Below are 14580 nucleotides of genomic sequence, written 5' to 3'. Positions count from 1 at the left end.
TTTTCTTTTAACATCTCATGCATTGCGCTACAATTTAATACCTCATGTTCCTAACTTGGAACCCTACAATTTCCTTTTAACACATCATGCATAAACACTTTTTTCAAGGTAAACACCAGTTGAGTTATTGTATAATTCATAACTTTTGCACACAGGCACTGCTTTTGAATTATACAATACTCATGACCTTATGAATTATACAAGTAATAGCACATCAAGTATTAACCACACACTTATTCATAACCATATCCCATGTCCACAATTTAACATCTCACAATGTCACAATCCACCATCACATGCATGTTCACGTGTATCCCACAGATTAACACATGTTCAACTTGTCACTTATACTCAATCTCATTCACAATTTCATAATTCCAAAACGGTATGTTTTTACGTCTCATGTTTATTTATACATCTTCATAACATTCATAAAAATATTCATAAGGTAAAACATACACATGTACATCAAATCTAACCATGATATTCTCAAGTTCCAACACTTGAATAATTTTTCAGAATCATACTATAACAACACTACAATATTATTTACATCAAATATATATATATATATATATATATATATATATATATATATATATATATATATATATATATATATATATATATATATATAACTAGATAACTAGCACACATCATAGTGAATCATGAATTTCAAAGTAAGCTTTCAATGCACCAATTCCAAATAATTATATGAACACTTAACCACACACACACGCACACACACACACACATACATGTAACTAACATGAAACAAGACATAAATTCAAATATATAAAAAAAGTAGAAAGCAAATTTATTGGACTCAATTATATAAAAAAATTATCATAAGTAAATATTAATTATATAGTAACTAAAGTTGCCACTGAAAATACCTTTTCAAATGAACATGCATAATATGATATTATTAACATGAGTTAATCTCAAATATTTTTAAAACAGATATATATGTATATATAAATGTACAAATATGTATACATGAATTCATATATATATTATCTAATAATACACCACACAATCTACTAGGAATCTTCTGTCAATTTCAATTATAATATTAATTCCAAACTATATATAAAAAAACTCCCAAAGCACGAAAATGAGAAAATACAAAATTAATATCTCACTCCCTTTTACGGTAAATCCCGAAAATACAAAATCAATATCTCACTCCCTTTTACAGTAAATCCCTCCTTACTTAATTTCATCAAATCACACTAATTAGAGAAAGACTCAATTTCTAGGGTTTACACTTAACAAAAAAATAATCAATTTCACAATATTTTCGTATCGGAGCATCAATTGGTTCGTCAAACACAATCAATTTGTACTTATCATTGTACAGGAAGAATTAAAACACATAAAATATCCCAAAAATTAACCTCAATTTGATCCTCTAAGAATCCCTACACATGTTCACTCTAATCTCAATTGCAATAAACTCATCCCTTACCTCTAAGCGGGCTCACGTGTGTAGTCTATCAGCGATAGCGACATCTCTTGCGGTTCACTAAGATTCCTCAAGCTTTTTCCTTGGTTTCTTTGCTAGGGTTTCCAAGCGTTAGAGAGAAGGAGAATGGATTTGAGCTTCAATTTCACTGTCCCCGTGTGAGGGACATTTCTCTTTACAGACATTATTTCGTAAATCCCAACGGTGAGAATGTATGAAAATGATTTTTGAAGGTGTTGTCCAAATTTCAATACCATCCAACAGTTAACGAGTTCAACATCGTAGTTTTACTAAGACAAATTTGAATGTGTACAGAAAAAAGAAAAGATTTTGGAAAAAGAAGAAAGAAGAATGAATTTGATAGGAAGATATTATTATTTATAGCTAGGATAGTTTGAACCTATTATTTACTCTATTTTTCTTTATTTTATTATTTTATAAAAATAAACTCTATTTTACTCCTTATTAAATGAATAAATAAAACATTATTTTTATTTTCTAAAAATACATTTATTTATTTACTTTAAAACCATTATTTTAATTAATAAAATTATTTCTCCTTATTTATTTAATTACAAAAGTCTCATTATTTTCTAAAACTCTATTTATTTTTAAATATTTTTTTAATTCATTTTACGAAAAGTGAGATATTACACAAAAACTTAAAACAAAAAAAAATTACATAAGAAATCCAATGCAATGAAAATTTATTAAAAGTCCAAAACAAAAATAAATTATTTATCATGAAACCAAAACATATTTAAGTTAAAATATAATTATATTTTTAGACAATATATGTGTAGCTGCGCTCAAATTGTCGTTTATGTATGTGTGCACGAGGTGCGTGTCTTGGTTCTCATTATATGAAGTGCGACTGGAAATCTCCAAGTGCACCACCAACGTTGGCATTTGGCCATTTGCAAATTATGCTCATCTCTCCTTTGACCACTTTTCATCTGCGCATTGCCTTGCGTCATCTTTTCTTCTAGAACCGCTACTTGCTCTTGTTCAAGGATCCTCAACGTGTGAATGGACAACTTTTTTTTTTTTTTTTTAACGTGACCATTTTTTCCAGTTATATTATAATTGATGATTCAATTGTTTTAACGGAAGAGATAAAACCCTCTAACTTGTTTGTTTAATTGGTTGCTGTATTTGTGTTTGCAATCTTTCATTAAGTCAGCCCAATATTCTTGAAAAAGTCGATCGTACGTGTCGATCTAATGTCAGTCAGTAGCGAAATTCAGTTATAATTTAATAAAATAAACAGTTAACTACAGCATAATTACTTACAATAATTTCTTTTTTATCAAATGAAAATGATATGAAACAGATTTTATTTCTTATTTGTGGGTTTCTAAGCTACTATTTAAAGTCGTATAAAAAAAAGCTACTATTTAAAGAAAGCATTATTTCGATTAGACTTCTAGAAAAAAGAAAGTAAAAGTAAAGGATAAAGACATAAAATTGTCCGTAAAGTAATGCAGTACTAGATTAAATTAAGACATTAAAAGAGAATAACGAAAGAGAAAATGAATTTGATATATGTCTAGGTTATAGTTTGATGTACAATTAATTTATATGCCTATACAAGTAGTTGACTACTTATCTCTACTAAATATGTCTACCAGTTCCTAATTCCCTTAAACCATGCATGCTTACAATGATATGGAGACTTGGCAGACAACAATAGTGCGAATAACTGCCTCATCAACTAATATGTTATCATAATTCTAATTGATGACTTAGGTTTTAGTTAAACATTTAATTGATCCTTCAACCACAATCTTATCTAAAAGGGATGATTTCTATGTTGATAATTAGTTGTAAGTGTAAGTACAACTGATTATCAACCTATGTCGAAAAAGATGGAGCATTTGAGTCTGATTCTGCTTGTGCATGTATTTGCTTGGTTTTGTGTAATTAAAGGACTTTGATTCAATCATTCACAGTATCTGGGTGCATTTTGTGACATTTTCACAGGAATGCAACCTTACAGAAATGAACACTCAAATAACTCAGATACACAATTTGAAGAGCAACATAAAAAAATCAAAATAAAATTATTCAATCTAACTGTAAATGATGAATTCCGTTTATCTCAGGTATATTATTATGTAAATGAATTCTGATGTGAATGATTAACTTCGATTAGAAGGGGTTATCAATTCTTTGAACTGTTTCAAATTTGATTAGAATTTTGAGTTGTACTCATTCAACAAATCTTTCTTTGCTAATAAAACTAGGGAAAGTATTACGCTTTGAAGTTTGAACAAATGGCTGGAGCAGAATTGATATAAGGAGAATTGAGAAGCAAGCATTCCTAACTTTTTTTTAAAATTTTATTTTGGATTATAATTAATGACAAATATCATCCAGCATCTTATTAATAAAAAATTATTTTGATAAATTTTCACCAAAAGTTTTTTTTATAATATTAATCAATTTAAAATAAATTTAAACATAACTTTTAAAGTAATTAATTATAAAATTAATATTCTTACCCTGCGTAGCACCTTTTAATTAAATAATAATGTAAAAAATATTTGCAACAGCACATTCTAATTACTTTTTAATCAAAATGAATGGATTTGTAAATCACAATTCAATAAATGTCGCTATGCCAATGGGTAATTTTCGTTCTCATATTTTTCTCACAAGTATTTTCTTTTGAAATCAATCCTATTTAAAGTTTTTTTTTCTAATAATTGATTCATCACGTATAAAGATAATCTTAATATAGTTAAATAATTAAAATGATCCTTATATAAATGAAATTAATGAAAAGCTTTTACTAATGCTATTATCCATTTTAATTCTTAACATTTTAAAATTTTAAAAGGTTAACTAAAGCTATTTTTTCGTGGGAAAAAAACTAAAGCTACTTTATTTTTTAAAAAGTAAACATTTATTTTAATTATAAAATTATAAGTATAATTAATTTAGTTCAACTAATAATAAACGAGAAATACTAACGATGTATATGTTTTTTATCATGTTTTATTTTTGGGTTAATCATATATGACTCCCAATAAATAGCATGAGTCTATACTAGTTAAAAAGTGTATAATTAGTATTATCCATCATAACATGAAAAACGAGCCCTAATTTTCAACATAACATTGATGACCTTTCAAAATAACTTGATATGAAATTCTGTACTGTTCTTAGCATTTACCACATGATTTTTTACTACATAAAAAAATATCATTTTCTAATGAATAAAATATGTTAAATGTTAGAACTATATCTCGTTATTATAAACTTTGTCCAAGAGAAATTAAATTATTGGTATAGATATTTTGAATTTACATTAGTGTCTGATGTATTATACTTACACTTGCAGATATATTAGTAACATCTGTAGACTATTGCATATTAGATAAAGATTATATAATTAGAAACTGACTCAATTACCAAACTACTAGTATATCATGTTTTTTAAGGTAAGGAAACGTCGTATAAAAACGTTATTGAAAATGATAATTAAATTGTATTGAATCTCTATCCACTTGAGAGGGTTATTCTCAAGATATCCTATTTTAATAATATTTCTTTTGTTTAAAAACATAAATAAATAAAAACATATTGAATGCCAATAATGTATGCATCTTTGTTACTGAAGAACCAAATAGTATTAATTTGTGCATTTTGAAGATCAACCAAAATCGGTTTACTCATATATAACTCATGCATTACAGCTAGAAAAAAAAAAAGATTTACTTTTATCATGATATACCTTTATTCACTAAGCCTTTAATTTATAATTTTCCAAGTTTCGAGCAAGGTACATATATACGTACATTCACATAGTATATAGTATCTTAGAGGTGACACATTTTAATTTCACCTATACAAACATCCTCTGTATGCTGGTGTCCAGTAATCTGGTCCACTGCTTTCTCTGTAAACTAGAGGAGTACATGAAGTAGGAACTAAACACAGACCTCTGCTTCGAAGGTCTAGCTTTGTGTCCTCCTTATGATCTTTTCTATCCAAGCTTCCCCATGGATCCTTCAATCCCATGAAAACCAATGCCAATTAATTAATAGGGTTAATTGATTATTGCTGAGAGAGAAAACTTGAGAGACTTTTAAAATGAACGAACAACTTTCTTACCTTGTGTGAATTAGCTTTCAAGAAAGGGTTGCTCAGTAGCTGCAAAGTATGTATGAATGTTTTTTTTGTCAGAAAATATGCATGAATGCAATTGTAAATTAAGCAAAAAAAAAATATTACGTTAAAGGAATTGAACAAAAAGAAATTTAACCCTTATTGTTTAATAATTAGTTTTATTTGTGAAGGATAAAATAATAATTAATTAAATATTTTGTTGTTTAAAACTGCATCTTAGCTCTATGTTATATGTTGGGGATAGCCAATGGTTAAGCATTTACGTGATCTTTAATTTATGTTTGAAGTCTCATATATGATGCTCATGAGATCGAGAAAAGTGTGCAATCGTTCAATGCAACATTCTTTATTCATTTTAATAAGGGATTTTAATTTATTCAAGAAGTCTAGTTTCGTTGGCATTAAAAATGATAAGAAGAAGAAGAAACTTTTCCATAATGATGCCCACCTGGACTTGTTCTTGAAGAAACTTTATGTACCCTATTGCTTCAAACAGCACAGATGCTGTATCTGTCTGAAATTCAACAAAAAAAAATTGATCATAATGAAGTAGGTAGTGAGAAAAGTAGAGCACTGTTAATAACATATATTTATAAAGAAGAGGAAACGAAAAAAGCGAGGGTGTTAGTGCAATATGTGTAGTAACCTTTCCAAATGGAGACACAATTTGCTGAAGGGCTGTGATTTTGTCCCCTAGCTTGACTTTGGGTGCCTGCACCTTTTAAACAATGAATAGAAGTTTCTTAACAGTGCACACAAAAGGAGGTTCCCCACTTTATGCTTTTCTTTACACTAATAACTTCATGTGTTGGGTATTTTATATATATACCTTTGAAGAAGAAGCTGTTGATGTATCTTGCTTAGGCTTTTTCAACATTGCATCTGAAGATTCTTCAGATCTTTTCTTCTTTACTTCACGTGTTGTCCCCTCCCCTTTTCCATTAACATTAGTTCTTATCTGCACCACATGATCATATTGTACACATTTCATAAATAAAATTAAGCTAATTAAAGCTGTATGATAAAACCATATATAATAATTTGTATGTATATATAATAGTAACCTTAATTACCGGTGGTGATGGTGTCTGAAGACCTTGCTTCTTTGGTTCAGATACGTTCAGGTACTTCATACTAGGCTTTTGACCATGGACTCCAATAACTGGCCATCCCAATCTACTATTAAAGGATATAACATCTGAGAAATTTCTTGTGCATGAAGAAATATTGGGCATGTCATGGTAGAGTTTGCAACTATCTACCACTGAAAGGCTATTAAATCCATTTCGATATCCATTTGCATTTAATGGTTTTCCAAATACTGATCCTGGTGACACTTCACTTGCATGATACTCTTGCTTGACCTTCATGTCATGATCATAGCAATTAGGGAACACTCCAGAGTTTCTACTTGCTTCTTCAAAAGGTTGCTTGAAGTGTTCAAATTGTGGGAAGTGATGATCCATGGAATTAGAACTCAAGGACATGTTGTTTGTTTTTTGTGGATCAAAGTGGCTACTAACTTCTGGGTCTGGTGGGGCAATAGACCAAGTGCTCACAAGATTAGATAACTTGGTCAACCTTTCATTATTCTCAAGCATCGCCTCACTGAACCCATTTAAGTGCTTCTCAAAGCTATTTAGTGAAGTTGAACCATTATACTCCCAACTTGTATGATCTAGTTTCTTCAAGTAGTCACACACTGGTTGAAACATAGTGCTTGTCATGCTTTTGGATGACAGTGCATCCAGAAAATTCTCTCCAATTTCTTGGCTGTTGTGTAACTCGCCGTCTGATCCAACACCTCTAAAGTTATTTGTGAGAAAAATTTGTAAGTAAACTAAATGAAAAATATATCAAACCATTCTTAATATTCTGTGCACATGCAAAAACTTCATCTGGATAATGAAAGATTTCAAAGATAATAAAACAAGTATATTTTAAAGTTGTATGCCTTATAGTGTTTAAGATCAGTTTTATTTGTGTGGATAAATATACAAAGGAAACTAACCAAGTAGATAGAAAATAAGAGATCATAGTTTTATAGTATGAACACACAAACGAATTGGTTGACTGGAGTAGCGCACATACCAGCTTTTAGATAGTGGAAAGCAAAGGCCTAGATGATTATTTGACCAATGAAAATCACAGTACCTTAACCCTATTATTAATTAGGACCCATATATAAGCACCCTTAAATTTCACCCTTTTTCTATCCTTAAAGATTATTCTCTTATCTCTTCTTACCGCAGCCGGTTATATATAGCAATAAACAACATCGAATATACTTATTTATAAAAGTACTCTAGTAAATAATCTTATTCATCATATAGCTATATTTATTCCATCTTTTATTGTAAAATCATTAATAACATGCAAACTTACGATAAAACATGACTCCAAAGTTGATTATCTGATGCGTGTTCTCCCATCAACTCGGTGGAGGAAGGAGCAGGTGGCTCAATGAGTCTGCGAGAGGACTCAACGGTGAGGCTTGAATGGTTGGAAGCATTAGTGAAAGATGTAGAGACTGATATATCCTCCTCACAAGAAGAGGAAGAGTTAGGGTTTGGTTGGTTGCTCCATGTGCTATTAGTATCGTTCCAGGAAGAAAGAGAATTTGCCTGGAGATACCACCAATTGAATGGGGTAATAGAGGTTGCAACTGTGTTTCCAGCACTTTCTTCAGTCATCTCTCTCTAATATCTTTCTCTCAAAATTTTCTTTCTTATTACTCTCCCTTTTATTGGTTGAATAATGGACCTTGGCTAGGGTTGGATATATAACTCTCTCTTTGTTTCTTTGTTGTTGTGGTGGGGATTTATTGAGAAGATTGCTCCAATTTCAGTGACGTATAAATTTGTAGGTTATATCAATTATAGGGGAGACAATAAAATATGCAACCTGAGTTTTTCCACTAACGTTCGTGGGCAATTATTATATGAGGTGATGGGCCAGCACGAGTTTTGGCTTAATGTTGCTAATGTTGGTGAGCATGGTATTTGGGGTTGCTAGTTTTATTACCACTTAGGTTATTACACATTATTTTTTTTATATTACTTTCATTCTAGATAATTAAAAATATAAATTACATCACGTTCTCTCTATACTTAGGTTTTTAATATAAAAAGAAGAAAATATTGATTTACAAAAAATAACAATTCTGTATTGCTCTATACGTACATTGAGCACTTTCTTTCCGGTCTTTCGTGAAGAGTACAAAGTATTACCACTCATTCCATGGGGATAAATAACTTTCTCTAAATATTGTAAACACTTAATATAAATTAACGTTCTGTGCCAAAAAAAAAAAATACAGAACAGCAGAAAGTATAATCTCGAATGCAATTTTCCATATTCATGCACCTATACGTGTTGATCATCATCAAATTTTTTTATCATGTAATAAAATACTTTAAAGGATGCGATCTCGCAGTTCTAAACGAACTGCATGTAATGCTCATCCTAAGCATAGTGTAGTTTATTAATGTGGGCTAGAATTTGGATAGAGATAAGCTTTTTTGTGATAATTTTGACCTAGTTTGGTTTTGTTTAGTTTGTGGAAACTTTTTATTTACAAAATCTTTCTGAATTTAAAACTTTTTTAAAAGCAATTATGCCGATCTTTAGTGAGGTTACAAGTGTTAAAAAAGTTAAGATGAATAAACTAATATTAAATTATACTAGAAGTTTAATTTAATTTTTAAGTATTTATATATATATATATATATATATATATATATATATATATATATATATGTGTGTGTATGTATGTATATAACCTAGTCTAGAAGTTTGATTTTTCAAGTCTGAGATGTTGGAAAAGGAAGAATTTAGCATTTTTCATTACTTAGAATCATAGACTCCCGTACACTATTTCTGGACTCGCTGAATTAGTTTTCCATATGCGTTTGACTAAATTCAGCCTGTGAGACCCACCTGTTGCAAATGGACATGTTGTGCGTGGAAGGATCAGTTTGTTTTTGTCAAATGGAGCATGCTCACCACTCAAAATGTTCTTTTGAAGAAAATTGTTTTGGACAAATGGTGCCAAATGGAGTTTTACTCTTTTACCACTGTTGGATCGTGAAGAGAACTGAAAATATTAATTAGGATCTTGAATAATAATTAATAAGTAAAACCCATATATACAATTGTTAAATTCAAAATCTATCTTAAGGCATGTTTTCAACTTCAAGTAAAAATCATTCACGATCTAAGTCAAATCAACTCAAAATCTCTTAATAAGAAATATGTAGATATTTTTTTTAACTTGTTGTAGATACCAAAGTCACTTCAATCATATTTTTTTATCCCAAGTTAAGAGAAAAAGTCAAAATATATTCAAATAAAAAAATCAAGATTTATATTAAAGTTCAATTAAATTTAAAGATATAAAACTCAACTAAAATGTCCATATATATTAGACATAATAAATATGTAATGAAGCCATTTAAGTACAGAACTTAATACATGTTTTAATTGATTTGATCATATACCAACCTAATTACACAAGGTAAACTTCCTTTTTTTTTGGTTGAGGACACAAAGGTAAACTTAAGCATAGAAAAAAAAATGATAAATAACAAGTTGAGTTAACCAACTACTCATAATTAAAAACCCATTGTTACGTTTTTAAAGCTAACCTTTATTTATAACCAACTATGAACCTTTGCCATTTCCACCACTTCATCAGCATTTACTTTAAAAACTTCAACAAAATATACTTTGTGTGCAGCCTTATTGACCATAAAATGAAAATCCAAATAAGCTTCCAAATCTAGTAACAAAGCCAACATCATATGCTCCAGTTACAAACTTACAATATTGTGTCGCATTTACACGTGTTAATGAGAGCAAAGGGAATTCATGTGTTGGTGCATCTAAACACCAATATTTAATTTGCATTCCTTTCTGGGTTAAAATACACTTTTAGTTCTTTATATTTTTTAACTTGTCTTTAAAAAATTCAATCTAATCATTTATGTTTTTAAAGTGAGTCAAAATAATATGTTAAAACAATCATCATTTTTAATTTTAGGACACAATTTTAAATATTTTTTTACTAATACAATACATTAAACATGTCTCATTAATTATATCCACATATATGAAAATTATTGAACTTAATTGATGTTTGAACTAAAAAGAATCATAAATATAATAAAAATTGTCCAAAAAAAATGAGCTTTGCCAGCAATAAAAAAAAATTGATATTAGATTTTTTTTTTAAAAAAATTCAGTTATAGTGTATACCCCACTAAAGAGGATCCTCATATATAGTTATTAAGGTAAGGATAGTTTTATGAGATAGATTTATGCAACTCAAGAAGAGTTAAAAGAAAAAGAAAGACTAAGAGCCCCCCTACATGTCAAAGGAAGGGATAATCACCTTTAGACTAGGGGATGGGATTAACATTCTTCGGTAAGGGAAGAGTGTATGAGGGAACCTCTTCAATAACAAAGGTGGTTCAAACCACTTGAATCGGAAGGACATATAAATATGATATCTCAAGCAAAGGGGGACACCTCTTAAAGACTTAGAGCTCAAGTCAACCAAGGGAAAGTCAAGTGAAAGATAATAATAAAGCTAACTAGAATTATACGTTAAACAAAACAACAAAATGATTGATGCGGATGTTTATGTTAGAAATACATGTTTTTCCTTGTTTGGGTAGATGATCGATGCTATGTGTGTCTAGTTACTAGGTAAGTAAAATGAAGGAGGGCCTATACATTAGGTGACATAGGCTAGAAATGTTTTATATATGCTACCCTTTATATGCGTATGTGATACAGAGGCAGGGGTAGAAAAGGGAGAAGAGACACCAATAGAGAACCAAAAGGCAAACATGAAAGCAGGGGTAAGCATAGCAGGAACAATAGCATATCAACCCAAGAGAACTAAGAGGAAAATTACTAAGCCCAATTACCTTGGTGATTACGTTTAGTGAATCCAAAGCCAGTCCAAGGGATGTTTCGTGAATCTTGCTTGAAGGATTAGAGCTGTCGACCTCAGGGGAGCAGTGCACCAATTCTGTTAGGAATGTTAGGATAATATTCCATTAGGGGACCCACAGTAGCTCAATTCTGTTATTTTCATCCATTATAAATACCATGTAATGAATAACAAGCAAGATCAATGAAAAATAAACAATTACCTTTCACCTCTGCGTCTTCCTCTTCTTAGGAGGTTGCTGGTGCCTCGAAGCCAGTGCTAACATTTGGTGCTCTCGTTGAGCTTGCTCCATGGCTGAGCATTCTGGTTCTCAACCCTCTGCAGATCACCTCAAGGAGGTTCTTGTCCACCTCACTCAGCAATAACTCCACCTCACTTCCAAAATTGATGAGCTATTCACCCATGTCCACCCTGGTTCCCAACCCAGCTTCCCACCACAGCCTATCCACATGCAATTCCCACCTCATCCACCTATCCCTGTACCAAATCATCGAATGAATTTAGAAAGTGTCCCGATTCAATGGCACTGACCCACTTAGTTGGATCTTTAAGATCAACCAATTCTTTAAGTATAACGATACTACAGACCACAACCGTTTAACCATTGCGGGTTTCTACATGGAAGGAAGAGCCTTTGCTTGGTTCCAATGGATGTCAAGCAATGGGCAATTCACCTCATGGCCTGTTTTCTTGCAAGCTCTGCAAACTCGGTTTGCACCCTCGCATTATGAAGACCCAACAGGAACACTGTTCAAACTCACGCCAAAGGGCACAGTGACACAATACCTGTCGGAGTTCGAAGACCTCGCCAACCACGTGATCGGCCTTCCTGCTCCATTCTTGCTGAGTTGCTTCGTGTCCAGTCTCGCCCCCGACATTCGACGCGAATTTCAAGCCCACCAACCATTGACGATTGTCCAGGCCGTCGGATTAGCGTGTTTGCAGGAGAAGTTGCACGATCCTCGACTGCCACCGCGGTTTCGCCCTGCCCCACCATCAACCCCGACTCCTCTGACTTTACCCCCCGCGCACATTCCACTATCTCCTGCTCTGCTACCTTCACCATCGCGGCCGCCAACATCACTCACCGTGCATCGCCTTACTCCTGAGGAACTAGCCTCTCGGCACGAGAAGGGGTTGTGTTTCTCATGCGACGAAAAGTTCCATCGCAGGCACAAGTGCGCCCCTAAGGTTCACCTTCTCATTGCTGAGGATGATGACCCAAACGACCCTTCCCTTATAGAGTCGGGTGACCCAACCTCGTATCCAATTGATGGGCCTGACCCGCTCGCGGCCCACATTAGCTTGCACTCGCTAACGGGCCTTGTGGCCCCAGAGACGTTGAGGCTCATCGCAACCGTCGTCGGCCATACGATTCTTGTCCTAATTGACGATGGCTCCACCCACAACTTCATTCAGCAGGCCTTGGCGGACCAGCTCGGCCTTCCCCGGCAGACCACCTCTGCATTGCGAGTCATGGTTGGCAATGGTCAACACCTCGATTGCACCTCTTTTTGCAAGGCAGTCACCATTGACATGCAAATTACTTCATTTATGGTGGACCTCTACATCTTGCCCATTGCCGGAGCTAATATCGTTCTTGGAGTACAGTGGTTTCAATCCCTCGGTACCATTTTAACATATTACAACACTCTCCATATGCAATTCTTTTATAAGGGCCAACTGATCGAGCTCAGAGGTGATTACCTGGCCAATTCCGGCTAGCTATCTTCTCCACAATTTCGCCGCCTTTGTAAGAAACAATTTGATGGCCTTTGTTTCCATATTTCTGTCATCTCCGACACCACGCCACCTTCCCCTTCGATAGTACCCCCTGCCATTCAGGACATTCTAACGCGGTTCAATATCCTGTTCCACCCCCCACACAGCTTGCCGCCGGCGCATGACACTGACCATCATATTCACTTACTTCCATAGTCTGCTCCGGTTAATGTGCGTCCATATCGGTACCCACATTACCAGAAACATGAAATTGAAGTCCAAGTTGATTCGATGTTACAACAGGGCCTCATCCAGCCCAGCACGAGCCCTTTTCATCTCCAGTGTTGCTGGTTAAGAAGCACGATGGTACTTAGAGGTTTTATGTAGATTACCATGCGCTAAATGCCTTGACAGTGAAGGATAGATTTCCCATCCCCACCATAGATGAGTTGTTGGATGAATTGGGGGGAGCAAGGTGTTTTTCGAAGCTCGGCCTTCTTCAGGGGTATCATCAGATAAGGATGCACCCAGACGATGTTCCCAAGACAGCATTCAAAACCCATCATGGACATTACGAGTTCAAAGTAATGCCATTTGGGCTCTGCAATGCCCCGTCCTCCTTCCAGGTGACCATGAATTACATCATTCAGCCCTACCTTCGTCATTTCATCATAGTATTTTTTGACGACATCCTCGTGTATAATAGGTCACTCGAGGATCATACTCATCATCTTCAGACCACTTTCCAAGTGCTTCTCCAAAATCAATTTGTATTGAAACTTTCTAAATGTTTTTTTGCTGCTTCTCTGGTGGAATACCTTGGTCATATGGTTTCATCCAGAGGAGTGGAACCTGTTGCTTCCAAAATATATGCAATTCATCAATGGCCACCACCACGCTATGTTAAGGCTTTACGAAGCTTTCTTGGATTGGCGGGGTTCTATCATCGTTTCATTAAGAGCTATGCAATGATAGTTGCACCTCTGGTCTGACTCACCACCACTGATTCATTCCAATGGTCCTCTAAAGCCCAGTTGGCGTTTGATTCCTTGAAACAGGCCCTGTCGTCTGCCCCTATGCTAGCTCTGCCAAACTTTGAGCTCCCTTTCACTGTGGAAATAGATGCGTCGGGTGTGGGCATGGGAGCTGCTCTTTCACAACAGGGCTATCCCATCGCCTTTTTCAGCAAAGCTTTTACACCCAAGCTCCTACGATCCTCGACATCTGTCCGTGAGCTTTTCGCCATTACATCGGTGGTGAAGAAGTGGAGACAATATCTCCTCGGCCACCACTTCAC

General features: G+C 33.6%; 1 protein-coding gene across 3 annotated transcripts; it reads right to left on the bottom strand.

Moving 5' to 3' along the window:
- Positions 1-5128: 5128 nt before the first annotated feature.
- LOC114370086 (transcription factor bHLH111-like) lies at positions 5129-8420 on the bottom strand. Of its 3 annotated transcripts, none has more exons than XM_028327371.1 (7): positions 7988-8420; positions 6667-7408; positions 6432-6560; positions 6249-6314; positions 6051-6116; positions 5588-5626; positions 5129-5482 (listed from the first exon to the last, which is right to left on the bottom strand). In XM_028327371.1, exons 1-7 carry the CDS (start codon positions 8293-8295, stop codon positions 5315-5317), a joined length of 1518 nt encoding a protein of 505 aa, XP_028183172.1. In that variant the 5' UTR covers positions 8296-8420; the 3' UTR covers positions 5129-5314. The 3 variants fall into 3 exon arrangements, with proteins under 3 accessions (XP_028183172.1, XP_028183171.1, XP_028183173.1); XM_028327370.1 differs by having other exon boundaries at positions 6249-6320; positions 7988-8419; XM_028327372.1 differs by having other exon boundaries at positions 6249-6320; positions 6676-7408; positions 7988-8418.
- Between the last annotated feature and the right edge of the window lie 6160 nt (positions 8421-14580).

Source organism: Glycine soja, chromosome 10 (assembly GCF_004193775.1).
Source record: "Glycine soja cultivar W05 chromosome 10, ASM419377v2, whole genome shotgun sequence".
Classification (NCBI taxonomy): Eukaryota; Viridiplantae; Streptophyta; class Magnoliopsida; order Fabales; family Fabaceae; genus Glycine; species Glycine soja.
The sequence above is the reverse complement of the archived record's forward strand: the minus strand, read 5'-3'. Positions and strand labels throughout refer to the sequence as shown.